General features: G+C 34.6%; 1 protein-coding gene and 1 non-coding gene across 6 annotated transcripts in view; both read left to right on the top strand.

Annotated features, from left to right (window-relative positions):
* The window catches only part of ABHD18 (abhydrolase domain containing 18), a 34,799-nt gene that overhangs the window by 11,506 nt on the left and 8,832 nt on the right, over positions 1-14,461 (top strand). For 2 of the 5 annotated variants that reach the window (XR_003003305.1, XM_024745068.1), the window contains exons 4-10: positions 2,597-2,697; positions 4,289-4,367; positions 4,729-4,813; positions 6,353-6,380; positions 10,010-10,148; positions 12,271-12,360; positions 13,034-13,135. Coding sequence is in view for 4 of the 5 variants with exons in the window: in XM_024745068.1 (XP_024600836.1) it covers positions 2,597-2,697; positions 4,289-4,367; positions 4,729-4,813; positions 6,353-6,380; positions 10,010-10,148; positions 12,271-12,360; positions 13,034-13,135 (624 nt within the window). In the remaining variant the exon portion in view is untranslated. Of the gene's footprint in view, positions 1-2,596; positions 2,698-3,115; positions 3,318-4,288; positions 4,368-4,728; positions 4,814-6,352; positions 6,381-10,009; positions 10,149-12,270; positions 12,361-13,033; positions 13,136-14,461 lie in introns of those variants that run through there. The other 3 variants (XM_024745070.1, XM_024745071.1, XM_024745072.1) reach the window with 2 other exon arrangements.
* Positions 10,212-10,348, top strand: LOC112399827 (small nucleolar RNA SNORA42/SNORA80 family). The gene has a single exon (XR_003003321.1). It is a non-coding gene; the product is annotated as a small nucleolar RNA SNORA42/SNORA80 family (small nucleolar RNA).

Here is a 14,461-nt window from a genome sequence, read left to right on the forward strand (position 1 = left end):
CACCTCCCACTTCCCCAGCCTCCCACCTTCTGATAATCACTCATCTGTTGTCTCTGTGGATTCACCCATTCTGGACATTACATATAAATGGAATCATCCAACATGTGGCCTTTTGTTTCTGGCTTATTTCATTTAGCAAAATTTTAAGGTTCATCCATGTTGTACCATGTACCACCGCTTCATTCTTTTTTTTTTTTTTTTTCACTTCATTCTTTTTTATGGCTAAATAATATCCCATTGTGTATATGTACAACATTTTGTTTATCCATTATTCAGTTGATGGGCATTTGAGTTTCTGCTTTTTTTTTTGGCTCCATTGGGTCTTAGTTGCGGCATATTGGATCTTCGTTGAGGCATGTGGGATCTTTTGTTGTGGCATGAGGGCTTCTCTCTAGTTGTGGCATGCGGGTTTTCTCTTCTCTAGTTGTGGCACGCAGGCTCCAGGGCGCGTGGGCTCTGTAGTTGTGGCTCCAGAGTGCGTGGGCTCTGTAGTTTGCGGCACCCGGGCTTCTCTCTAGTTGAGGTGTGCAAGCTCAGTAGTTGTGGGCGCACAGGTTTAGTTGCCCTGCGGCATGTGGGATCTTAGTTCCCTGACCAGGGATCGAATCTACGTCCCCTGCATTGGAAGGCAGAGTCTTTACCACTGGACCACTAGGGAAGTCCCGAGTTGTTTCTGTTTTTTAACTGTTATGAATAATAATGCTATGAATATTCATGTACTAGTGTTCTTGTGGATATATTTTTTTCACTTCCCTTGGGTATATATCTAGGAGTGGAATTGCTCAGTCACATGGTAACTGTATGTTTAAATTTTTAACAAACTGTCAACTGTTTTCCAAAGTGCACCATTTTACTTTTCCACAAGCAGTGTATAATGCTTTCAATTTCTCCACGTTCTTACTAATATTTCTACTTGCCCTAGCCTTCCTAGTGGGTGTGAAGTATATTTTACTGTGATTTTGATATGTCTTTCCCTAATGACTGTGATGTTGAGCATCCTTCCATGTACTTATTGGCCATTTGTATATCTTCTTTTGAGAAATATCTGTGAAACCCTTGCCCATTTTTAATTGGGTTATTCCTCTTTTTAGTGTTGAGTTGTAGCTTGCTTAATTTTAAAATCTGTCTTATATATGGCTCTGAAAGTGTTTTTTTCTTACCAAATTGCCATTTATCCCAACACTATTTGTTGAATTATTATTCCCTTTCACATTAGTTTGTGCTGCCTCCTTTGTCAAATAATTCTTCTAAAATAGATAAAAGAAAACTTTAAAACTGTAGGAGGGGGCTTCCCTGGTGGCGCAGTGGTTGAGAGTCCGCCTACTGATGCAGGAGATGCAGGTTCGTGCCCAGGTCCGCGAAGATCCCACATGCCGCAGAGCCTGCGCGTCCGGAGCCTGTGCTCTGCAACGGGAGAGGCCACGACAGTGAGAGGCCCGCGTAAGGCAAAAGAAAAAAAAAACAAAAAAAAAACTGTAGGAGGCACAAAGATGACTAAAATGTAAACACTTCCTGGATTAAAAACTTCGTATTATACACGTTAGGTCTCCTTACCGTTTTCAAAAAATGCAATGCAATCCTAATTAAAATATTCCGTTTAGAGCCAAGGTCCATAAAAGGATCCTAAAATTATTTTGGGAAGAACTCAAATATATATTTGGGAAGTACAGTCAGATCAGGAATACTTGAAAAGGAAGAGTGGTAAGTAAAAACGATCTCAGTCATATATCAATGGGTATTGTAAGGCACAGTATGATCAGCACAGCCTGACACTGGTTTAGAAATAAATGATATGCTAATGAGACCTGATAAATGATTGAAAATAATTTGTAAAATTATTTTCCAAAAAATAATTTTACAAAAAATTTATGGAAAGTTACTTCATGATAAAGTAGTATTTTAAGTCATTTGCAAAGAAAGTGTGGATTATTTAATAAATGATGCTGAAACAACTGGTTAGTATTTGTGTTTTTTAAAGAGGTTGATATATTTAGCTTCTAAAAATACAGTTTTTTGTTTCTGGTTTTAATGAAAATATGTGATGCTTTACTGCTAATTTAATTTTGACTATTGGCCTGATAAAGATTTTTTTATTTAAAAAAATAACTATTTGAGGTGGAAAAAAAAACTTAGGTGTTGAATATTAGTAAATGCCTTTGCTACATATGTAACTATCACATTTCTCCTTATTTAATGTGTTGACGTGACTCATTTCATCAATAGGTTACCTGAAAACAAGCCATTCTAACATATATAATGTCAACCCTTATTTGATTGTGGTAAATTATAATTTGTTTGTAAATTGTTTTTATATTTATATTGTTGAATTCTTGTAACAAATCTTTTATTTTGTTATTGTATGTCATTGTACAAATAAGGTTTACTTATAGTTTGTTTTCCCAAGTTGACTCAAGTAGAGAACATAGAAGGAAATAAAGTGTGTGTAGGAGCCTTTAGAAAGCAGAATGGGGCAAAAGGATACTTAGTAGGCACTAAAAAAAGTTACAATTGAATGGAACTTCTAAACAGAAAACATCTATGATAGACCTAGATACCACTGTCCTTGTGTATGCATCTTGGTTTTGCTTTTTTTTAGATTGAAGAGCAGTCAGACTGTAAGATCCTAGATGGACACTTTGTTTCCCCCATGGCCCACTATGTGCCTGATATCATGCCAGTTGAATCTGTTATTGCAAGGTAAGTATTTTTATTCAGAAAGTTAAAGTAGTAGGTTGTTTACATTCACTTATACAATTACAATAATATCAATGCCATGTTATTTCAAATTACTTATTATTAATTGCAGTAATTATTTAGCATTTTTCCATTAAATGTGGGGTGGGACGGAGTAAAAATACAGAGCTTTAGTATACATTTGAACTTAAGTTGTTATCAGCTTAATCTTCAAAATTTCAAGAAGCAAGACAGTGCTGGGAATGCTAAATGAAGCAGAGTTGTTAACGTTGGTAGTTTTGATTATGAGACTGAAAATTAAGAGTTAGTTTTCATGAGCACAAAACAGATATAATCATTAAACCATCCTAAATTTTCTTGTCTATGTTCTATTCAACAATTTATTGACAATAGATAAGTAGTGATATTTTCCCTTGCCCAGGCAAAGTAAGCTCAGAATTCAGGTTTATGTTGCCTGAGAACACAACCGCCTAAGGTCAAACCTTGAGCTGGCAGAGTGCATTGTTCTACTGTGATAATAATTCCAAAATGTCAACTGCTAAGGAAATTGAAAGGAGAAGTAAATCAGTTTGGGAAGATAAAAAAGTTCTGAAGATGGATGGTGGTAGTGATTGCATAACAATGTAAGTGTACTTAATGTCACTGAACTGTACACTTAAAAATGGTAAAAATGGTAAATTTTATGTTATATACATTTTACTACAATGATAAAAAAAGAAGTCATATAGGAAAAAACATTAAATGAGAGGACCAAGATACTACGATAAGAAGACGAGAAATAGAGAAGACTATGTTTTTTCTGCTGTGGTTTGCTTTTACCTCCAAACATAAAAGTTTTAATAAATCAAATCCTGTTATACACTCCAAGTTGAAAAAAAGATAACATGAACTATATTATTGATATGAACAGCTTGTACAGCCAAGCATTATTCCTGCAAGGAGAAGTGGAGCTATCTAAAGAATTGTTTTTCTAGGACTTAATCATATATATTGATGTCCTTAAAAATAAGAAAATTTAAAAAAAAAAAAAAAGAAAATTTCTTTATTCATATATAAAGTTGTGGTATTGAATAAGGTAAAAATGATTGCAATAAATTCTGTGCTTATATTGTAATTGAATTTTTAATACCGTTACACCAAGCAAATTTACAGTATCTTTGTTGCCAGTTGGGCAAACATTAGTTTAATCAGTCAATTACAGTTTTTTTTCTACCAAAACATACGTTTATGTTTATTACATTCCCATAACCATTATAACAGAATTTTAATGCATTTTAATAAATAAATGATAATGAAAATTCATCAGTGCCTGAAAACTCAGATTTTTTTAAACTACTAAATGATCATGGTATTTTAAATACACAATTCTACATTGCTAATATCTATTGAAGTAGAATTTATAGATGAATAATCATGCCATAAAGCACCTGTACTTTCATCCAACAGGACATGGAAAACAGCAAGTCAATTACAGTTTGAATGTCAAAATTCTGAATGACCTTTTCTCCCAAATAATTTAATTATGAAACTTTTAAGAATTCAAAGTTTGTATTAAAAGGCTTTTAGTTTCATTGATGTCTTTTATTTTAAATAGGTTCCAATTTATTGTGCCTAAAGAATGGAACAGCAAATATAGACCCGTATGCATTCATCTTGCTGGAACAGGAGATCATGTAAGACTTTATTATAACATCTTAATCCCTAATTTGTTAAGTTACTCTCCTTAACAGATGTGGTTATTATATTTTTTAATTTAATTTAATTTTAATTTTATATTAGACTACAGTTGATTTACAATATTGTGTTAGTTTCAGGTGTACAGCAAAGTGATTCAGTTATACATGTACATATATCCATTCTTTTGTAGATTCTTTTCCCATATAGGTTATTACAGAATATTGAGTAGAGTTCCTGATGCTATACAGCAGGTCCTTGTTGTTTACCTATTTTATATATAGTAGTGTGTATGTGTTAATCCCACACTCCTAATTTATTTATTATATTCTTTAAGTACATCATCTTTTCTTTCCTCAGCATTACTGGAGACGACGAACACTAATGGCTCGTCCTATGATTAAAGAAGCCCGAATGGCTTCTTTGCTGTTAGAAAACCCTTATTATATCCTTTTGTGATACCTAGAAATCTTTTCTCTTATTTATTTATAGATTTAGTCATCAAAAGGAATGATAGTAACCAGCTTTTCTAAACCAGTTAAATTTAGTCAGTTCAGAAAATGCTTAAGAATTAAGGAGCAAGAATGAAAAGAAGTGAAAAATTGTTTCATGCCTTTTTAAAAGGCAATTTAAGGATTTTGCTTCTGTTGTATAATGAAGATAAACCACTCTTCTGTTTCTTTTGAGATTTATACTGGATTTTAATATTAATAAGTCAAGTGTTTGACTTATTAAGGAAACCCTCATGTTTTAAATACATTTACATTTAAGTATCAGTTGAGGTTTAGAACAGTTCTTAACTTAATTTTCAAGATTATGTCAGACTATTCCCAGAAGAAGAAATGAAACTGATGCGCAGATATAAAGAAATGTTCAGCGTTGCTGGTAATAAGAGAAATGTAAAGTTAAAAGAGCAGTTACAAAAGATTTAAAAAATAAAACACAGTAGTCATAAGGCTATTGTGAAATGGGCACTGTTATTACTGATGACTGTGAAAATCAGTTCAACCCTTTGGGAAAGCATTTTTACTATATGCATCAGAAACCTTTAAAAATCTCACATCCCTTGACATTTTGATTCTGGGAAGTTTATTCTAAGGATAAAATATTAAGAAAAGAGAAAATGATAGAAAAGAGGAAATATATTTAATAGCTTATAACTTATAATAGTAAAACATTAGAAATAGCTTAAATGTCTAACAATAGAAAAATGGTTAAGTAAATTGTGGTTCATAGCATTGGAATGTTGTACAGTTGGTTGTGTTATGTTTATTACTTTACTACCTGTATGACCTTGAACCTGTTAGTTAACCTTTTAGTACCTCAACTTTTCCTTGGTAAATGGGAATAATCTCTTAGGTTATTCAGAGTATTAGAATAGTTAATACTGGTAAATAATAAGGATGCAGTAAATTTTAACAGTTATTATTTTAAAAGTTTACAGTAATGAATGAAAAGTATTTATAATGCAAAAAGAGGATATAAAACTCTATGGTATGGCATAGGTATGCAAAAAACCTAAAATAGAAAATCCATTATTTTCTATTTAGAAACTGTGCCTAAGGGAAAATTTTGGAAAGAAATACAAAAAATATTAGTATGGTTGTCTGTAGATAAAATAGTTTTTCTTCTAACATGATTTTCTGAATTTTCTAGATTTTTTTATAAGTGAAAAAAGAAACCAATAAACTTCATTTTAAAATTAAGTTGGGGATTACACAACCCTGCTGAATTACTAAAAATATTGAATTGTACACTTTAGATGGGTGAATTGTATGGTATGTGATTATGTCTCAATGAAGCTTTTTAAAAAAAGAAAAATAATTAAGTTGAAAAACCTGAGAACTCCTAAACAGCCTATTTGGAAAATAGTTATTTCAGCATTAAATTGTCTTCAAGTTTAACTATTTTGCTTAAGTTAATGTGTTTTGAGACACAGTGTGTTTAATTATTTAAAAACTTTCTCTTTGACCCACATTCTTAAATGGCTGCAGGAAACCCAAGGACCAAATGTAAGTATGTGTTATCTTCATTTTCCAGTCTTTATACTGAATTTTCAGCCATCTTAAAATTTTTGATAGCCTAACCATTTTTTCTGAAAAACAGAATTCTGGGCCCCTTGCATTCTTGTGGTACCTGGATCTTTGCATATAATTATTCTACATGGTTGTATAATAAATAACCATTGACAAAATGAATTTTTGTACACTTTGGCAAGGTTTCATATAGGAGCTAACTATGTATGTCTTTATGTGAATTAAATTAAAAAAAATAGATTATAGGGACTTCCCTGGCAGTTCAGTGGTTAAGACTTTGCCTTCCAATGCAGGGGGTGTGGGTTCCATCCCTGGTCAAGGAGCTAAGATCCCACATGCCTCGCAGCCAAAAACAAAAGAAAACAAAACAAACCATAAAACAGAAGCAATATTGTAACAAATTCAATAAAGACTTAAAAAAATAGATTGTAACTTGGTCACTTTAGTAATAAAATCATATTTTTTATAATTATATAAGAATAGTTCTGGATTCTAAAAATATATATTTAAGTGCTTCTTATAAAGAAATGTACTTATATAAAATCAGTTTCTAAAACAGAAAGTTTCAATTGAATTGGTGTGTATTTAAATTAATCAAAACATGTATTATAAAAATGTTCTAACATTATATTCATAAATTATGTATTTTGTGAAAATAAGCAACATTTAAGATTTCGGTAATACATGAACCTAGTATTATTTGAATTCTTTTACATTGCTATTTATTTTATTTTTTGTTGTTGTTGCCTTGTTTCTTTTTTTAAGATTTTAATTTTATTTGAGTATAATTGATTTACAACATTGTGTTAGTTTCTGCTGTACAGCAAAGTGAGTCAATTATACAAATACATCTATTCACTATTTTTTAGATTCTCTTCTCACATAGGTTATCACAGAATATTGAGTAGAGTTTGCTGTGCTATACAGTAAGTCCTTGTTGGTTATCTATCTTTTTTTCTTAATTTAAATTTATTTATTTTTTTATTTTTGGCTGTGTTGGGTCTTCGTTGCTGCACATGGGCTTTCTCTAGTTGTGGCAAGTGGGGGCTGCTCTTCGTTGCAGTACACGGGCTTCTCATTGCGGTGGCTTCTCTTGTTGCAGAGCACGGGCTCTAGGCTCGTGGGCTCTAGAGTGCAGGCTCAGTAGTTGTGGCACACGGGCCTAGTTGCTCCGTGGCATGTGGGATCTTCCCAGACCAGGGCTCAAACCTGTGTCCCCTGCATTGGCAGGGGGATTCTTAACCTCTACGCCACCACGGAAGCCCTGGCAGGCTGATTCTTAACCACTGAACCACCAGGGAAGTCCCGTTTATCTATCTTATATATAATAGTATGTGTATGTTCATCCCAAGCTCCTGATTTATCCCTCCCCCGCCACATTTCCACTTTGGTAACTGTAAGTGTGTTTTTGATATCTGTAAGTCTGTTTCTGTTTTGTAAATAAGTTTATTTGTATCTTTTTTTAAATTAGATTCCACATATGATTGATACCATATGCTATTTGTCTTTCTCGGTATGACTTACTTCACTTAGTATGATAATCTTGAGGTCCATCCATGTTGCTCCAAATGGCATTATTTCATTTTTATGGCTGAGTAATATTCCATTGTATAGATAGATAGATAGATATACCACATCTTCTTTATCCACTCCTCTGTTGATGGACATTTAGGTTGCTTCCATGTCTTAGCTATTGTAAATAGTGCTGCAGTGAACATTGGGGTGTATGTATCCTTTCAGATTATGGTTTTCTCTGGATATGCCCAGGAGTGGAATTGCTGGATCATATGGTAGTTCTATTTTAAGTTTTTTAAGGAACCTCCATACTGTTCTCCATAGAGGTTGTACCAATTTACATTCCCACCAACAGTGTAGGTGGGTTCCCTTTTCTCCACACCCTCTCCAGCATTTATTGTTTGTAGACTTTTTGCTGATGGCCATTCTGACTGGTGCGAGGTGATACCTCACTGCAGATTTGATTTGCATTTTTCTAATTATTAGTGATGTTGAGCATCTTATCATGTGCTTTTTGGCCATCTGTATGTCTTCTTTGGAGGAATGACTATTTAGATCTTTTGCCCATTTTTTGATTGGGTTGTTTGTTTTTTTGACACAGAGCTGTAAGAGCCGTTTATGTATTCTGGAGATTAATCCCTTGTCAGTTGCTTTGTTTGCAAATATTATCTCCCATTCTGTGGGTTGTCTTTTTGTTTTGTTTATGGTTTCCTTTGCTGTGGAAAAGCTTTTGAGTTTAATTAGGTCCCATTTGTTTATTTTTATTTCCATTACTCTAGGAGATGATAGAAAAAGATATTGCTGTGATTTATGTCAGAGTGTTCTGCCTATGTTTTCCTCCAAGAGTTTTATAGTACCTGGTCTTACATTTAGGTCTTTAATCCATTTTGAGTTTATTTTGGTGTATGGTGTTAGAGAATGTTCTAATTTCATTCTTTTACATGTAGCTGTCCAGTTTTTCCATCACCACTTATTGAAGAGACTGTCTTTTCTCCATTGTATATTCTTGCCTCCCTTGTCATAGATTAAATGACCATAGGTGCATGAGTTTATTTCCGGACTTTCTATCCTATTCCATTGATCTATATTTCTGTTTTTGTGCCAGTACCATACTGTTTTGATTACTGTAGCTTTGTAGTATAGCTACAGTATACTACAGGAATCAGCTGGAGTCTGCTTCCTCCAGCTCCATTTGTCTTTCTCAAGATTGCTTTAGCTATTTGGGGTCTTTTGTGTTTCCATATAAATTAAAAAAATTTTTGCTCTAGTTCTGTGAAAAATGCCTAGTATTAGGTGAATTATTTTACTCTGCTTTAAAAAAATGTGCTTTATGTTCTATTGTAATTATTTTTTTCTTAGAAGGGACAACTATAAATTTTCCTTATATCAATCACGGTAATTTAATGAAAAATTGACAGTATAGAAATATTATTTTCTCATACATATTTTAACAGTTTTAAGTTATATCAAGTAAATAAGACATTCTTTTCTGGACTTCAAAATAGTTTGGTAGTTGAAACTCAAGGAAAATTATATGTTGTAGAGCAGATACAGCTTTTTTTTTTTAAAATTTATTTTTGGCTGCGTTGGGTCTTCCTTGCTGTGCGCAGGCTTTCTCTAGTTGCAGCGAGCAGGGGCTACTCTTCGTTGTGGTGTGTGGGCTTCTCATTGCGGTGGCTTCTCTTGTGGAGCACAGGCTCTAGGCACGCAGGCTTCAGTAGTTGTGGCTCACGGGCTCTAGAGCACAGGCTCAGTAGTTGTGGCGCATGGGTTTAGTTGCTCCGCAGCATGTGGGATCTTCCTGGACCAGGGCTCGAACCCATGTCCCCTGCATTGGCAGGCAGATTCTTAACCACTGTACCACCAGAGAAGTCCCTAGATACAGCTTTTTTAAAAAATAAGTTTTAGGTGATTAATATGCAGAACAGTGTTAGCAGCATTCCAATTCCATCCATTTATTCCATTGTTTTACTTAGCTATCTGGTCCTTTAAAGGAAAAACATGTATTCTGGCTGCCTGTTGTAAATTTGCATATATTATAATGTAAATACATAAAATAAATAATTTTCTCTTTTGTTTTGTGAGGCTAGAAGGTCCAGCTTAAAAAACGTGTCTGATCTTTTTGTGATGGGAGGAGCTCTTGTTTTAGAATCTGCAGCTCTCTTGCACTGGCTAGAGAGGGAGGGTTATGGACCTCTAGGAATGACCGGAATATCCATGGGAGGACACGTAAGCATTTTCATTTTAACTGATATTTAATTGTGGTTATGTTAATAAAATCTAGGGAATCAAGCAAGGTAATGGATTTATGGCACATCCTCCTCTGTGGGAGTCTCATAGTGTACGCATGCCAGAGAAAATTGCAGCCTTGAACCATTGCCCAGTCTCCTTACCTGTGGGCTGTGAGCACTGAAAGGGGTTGTACAGTGTGGGAGGTGGGGGGAAGATCTAGGGAATCTATTTATTTAAAAATTCACTTTAGGTATAGAATTAATTTTAGTTTTGGTAAAAGCAGAAACAGATTCTAAATTTTCATTCCAATTATGAAGTAACGATATTTTTCGTATGATTCATGTAAACACTGATTATACTACTTACTCCACAGCTATATCTCAGGTGTTAGATTTAATATTTTATTAAAAGTTGATTATAAACTTAACTTCAAGTGTCAACTATAAATGCCTTATTTTGCTGTTAAATTGGTGAAGATAGCTAATTTGGAAAACACTTTTCCTTTATCTCTTCTCTCCATCAACCTGTTTTACCTTTGCTTTCTAGAGTGTACTAAAACAGCCCCTAATTGGTTTCTCTGTCTAGTCTTTTCACTCCTTAACCTTATTCTTAAGGCTTTTTCTCCACACTGTTAACTAGAGTGGTCTTCCTAAATCTGATCTCTGCTCTCTCCTGCTTAAAACCTTCCACAGGTTTTGCTATTGAACTGGACACTAGCAATGCCAGGTGCTGGCACCCATCTAGTGCCCCCTCATTCCCTTTCACCTGGCCAAATAAGAGCTTGTCCTCCCGCTTCCAGATTAGAGCTTACTTCCTGTGAGAAACTCTTCCAGATTCCCAGCCTTATCCCAGACTATACTTCGTTTCTCAATAACACGTACTTATTTCATTTTACTGTGATTACTTGTCTAGCAGTCTGTTTTCTCTATAAAGCAATTGATTCAGTGAGGGCCAGGAACATGCTCTGGTTCATTTTCTGGACATATTAGTCATACAGTACATTAAAATATATATATTGTGTAAGTCATTTGAATTATAAAATTAAGTGTAAAACCTTACTCAAATTCAAAACAACTACCAAAGAGTGAAACTAATAAGATTAGCTTCAAAAACTCAAATTCAAAACAACTAAAGACAATGAAACTGAAGAGTGGGAAAGGATTTCTTTTCCTAACTAGTAGTGTTTCCATTGTTATGACCTAGGTCGGGGTGTTATAACTGTCAGCTGGACTACTACCTATAAACTGGTTTCCCTACCTCAAATCTCACCCTCTCTAATCAATGTTATAAAATACTATTTAGCTTCATTGAATCACTTGACAATAACACTCCTTTGCTCAGGTCTCTTTATTAATTCCCCATTATCTACAGAACAAAGCGACCTCTAATCTGATCCTGATCGATCTTCCTAGCCCTACCTATCTCCCCTACCCCCCATTGGTCACATGTGCCCTACTGACCAGCGTAACTGAAATATATTGGCTTGTTTCCCTACCAGACCCTGTGTTTCTCACCATTTTGCCTTTGAGTATACTGTCTCCTTTATATGGAAGACCACACCCCATCTTTCATTTCACCTAAAAGACTCAACCATTTCATGAAGCCTTCTCTGATTCCTCTAGCCAAAAATAACATTTCCCTTCTCTAAACATATTACATCATCTTATATCAGTTTATATCAGTTATACTCTGCTTTGTAGTTCACCAAATTCTTGACATCTTTCAGTCAACCTCGAAAGCCTGAGATTTTATGGTTGAGATTTTGCTCTGAGCAGGTCACTTACATAATGAGTGTGCTTAGCCTACTGCCCAGCATCTACATCCCAGCATGTTTGCTCTATATTTATCAGTAGAAAGTAGCTTTCTGTGATGGGTCTTAAGGTACTTAAAATTTCCTAATACATTTTATTGCTTTTTTAGGGGGCAGTTATATGTCATTGTTGAGTTTTATGGTTTGGGGAATTTGGAGAGTTTGCTAGACATTCTCATGAGTGTTTAAGAGACTTTGTGTTCATGTCTTATCTCATCAGCTACTATACAAAGTACTTCTTAATATTAAATATTTTTCATTTTGGTGAATGTAAACTTTAAACTGAATCTCTCTGTTATCATGTTACAGATGGCTTCCTTAGCAGTATCCAGCTGGCCTAAGCCCATGCCACTGATTCCATGTCTGTCTTGGTCCACAGCATCTGGGGTCTTCACTACGGTAATTTAATTGCAATTAATGTTTAGATAATTATATATAATTAACGGTAATTGTTTGCAGAGTTCCAAAATCACCCCCAGGCTTGGTGATTCACTGGAAGGAATCGCAGGACTCAGTATATAGCTGTACTCACAACTAAAACTTATTGCAGCAAAATGATACACTACAAAATCAATCAAGGGAAAAGGCACACAAGGCAAAGTCCAGAGGAAACCAGGCATAAACTTCCAGTGGAGTCTCTCATGTTGTATTTAATTCCCTCAGCAATGAGTTATGACAATATATGCAAAGTGTTGTCCATCAGTGAAGCTCATTTGAGCCTAGGAGTCCAGGGTTTATATCAGGGGTCAGTCGCTTAGGCACCCTCTGCCTAGCATGTACTAAATTCCAGAAGGAAATCAGGTGTTCAGTAGAAACTACATTGTTTGTATAAGCAGTTTAGGCACAGTGACCCACTTTATCATTTTGGAAGTTTTATATCAGGGTAAAGAACTGTTTACTAGTCAAGTTACCAGACTCTAGGCAAGGGCCAACCTCACAAGCAGGCTTGTTTAAAGATAGGAAATCTCAAGTCTGCTTTGTTAATTTTTTTCTGCACAGTAATAATAATAAAAACTATTGGACAACATGCTTTATACGTGTGATTTGATCTTAATTTAGTTTGTTATTTCAGGGCGTGCTAAGTAAATCGATTAATTGGAGGGAGCTAGAAAAGCAGTATTATACACAGACAGTTTATGAAGAAGAAATTATTCACATGCTTGAATATTGTGGAGTAAGTATTTTTAACTTCTGCAGAACATTGTGGGGGAAATGTTGATCATGTTTAATGATTCAGATTTTTAAAAAGAATTGCAGTTTTGTTTTGTTTTTTTAACATATATAACTTTTTTTTTGTGACCGCTCCACGTGACTTGTGAGATTTTAGTTCCCCAGCCAGGGATTGAACCCAGCCCTCAGCAATGAGAGCACGGAGTCCTAACCACTGGACTGCCAGGGAATTCCCTGAATTGCAGATTTTTAAAAAGCAGTACTATTTTTTACTTAATAAAATTCTTCATTTAAAAATAAAATATAGAAAATCATGCAAAGCAAGTGCATAGCTTACTACATTTATTAAATGGCTAACACATTTGAATAGAACTTGACCACCCAGCTCAGAACTTAGCACCCAACCCACAAACCACTTTCACGTGTCCTAATCAGAAGACCTTTCTCCTCCTACTATGTAGTTATCATTATCCTGATTTTTATAGTGATTACTTCCTTCTGTCAAATATGCATCCCTGGACACTTCAGTTCTTTTATTTTATGGGTCTTTTAAGTGTCTTTTAATCTATAAGTTCCCTTTCATCCTTTTCTTTTCCTTATAATTTATCTATTGAAGAACTTGGGCTATTTACCTGTAGAGTTTCTCACAGTCTAGATTTTTGTTTGCATTCATTTGGTACACTTTAGCATTTTTGCCTGCAAATTGGCAACTAGGTCTAGAGGCTTGATTAAACTCAGTTTATCATTCTTTAGTAAGAGTATAGGAAGCAGATAATGTCTGGCTGCTCATTTTGTGGTGTAAGCAGCTGTTGATGCTTAATGTCTGTGTCTATTATATTGAGTGTTGCAAAATGCTGATACTCTAATTCTATACTCTTTTTTCATTTATTAATTGGAATACTTTGATTTTAAAAAAAGCCACTTCCCTTATCAATTATTTGGTTACCTCATAGTTAATTACATATACCTTAATTTACCAATTATCAGGGAAATGAGTTGGTTCTCTATTATTCTCCTAAGGTGACCAATTCTTTTCAGAAATGTTTTTTTCTTTTCATGAATTTTTAAATTTTGCACATTCAGTTTAAAAGTTACAGAGAACCTCAAGAAACCTCAGGGAAAAATACTCTCTCTACTATCAACGAGGACTTTTTATTTGTAATTCCATCAAAATAAAACTCACTCTTGTAGGGGACTTCTCTGGCAGTCCAGAGGTTAGGACTCTGCACGCCCACTGCAGGCGCACGGGTTTGACCCCTGGTCTGGAAGAAGATCCAGCCTGCAGTGCAGCTTGGTCGGGGGGAAGGGGGAGAGGGAGGAGGCAGGGTGG

This window comes from Neophocaena asiaeorientalis, unplaced genomic scaffold (genome assembly GCF_003031525.2).
Source record: "Neophocaena asiaeorientalis asiaeorientalis breed wild unplaced genomic scaffold, Neophocaena_asiaeorientalis_V1.1 scaffold65, whole genome shotgun sequence".
NCBI lineage: Eukaryota > Metazoa > Chordata > Mammalia > Artiodactyla > Phocoenidae > Neophocaena > Neophocaena asiaeorientalis.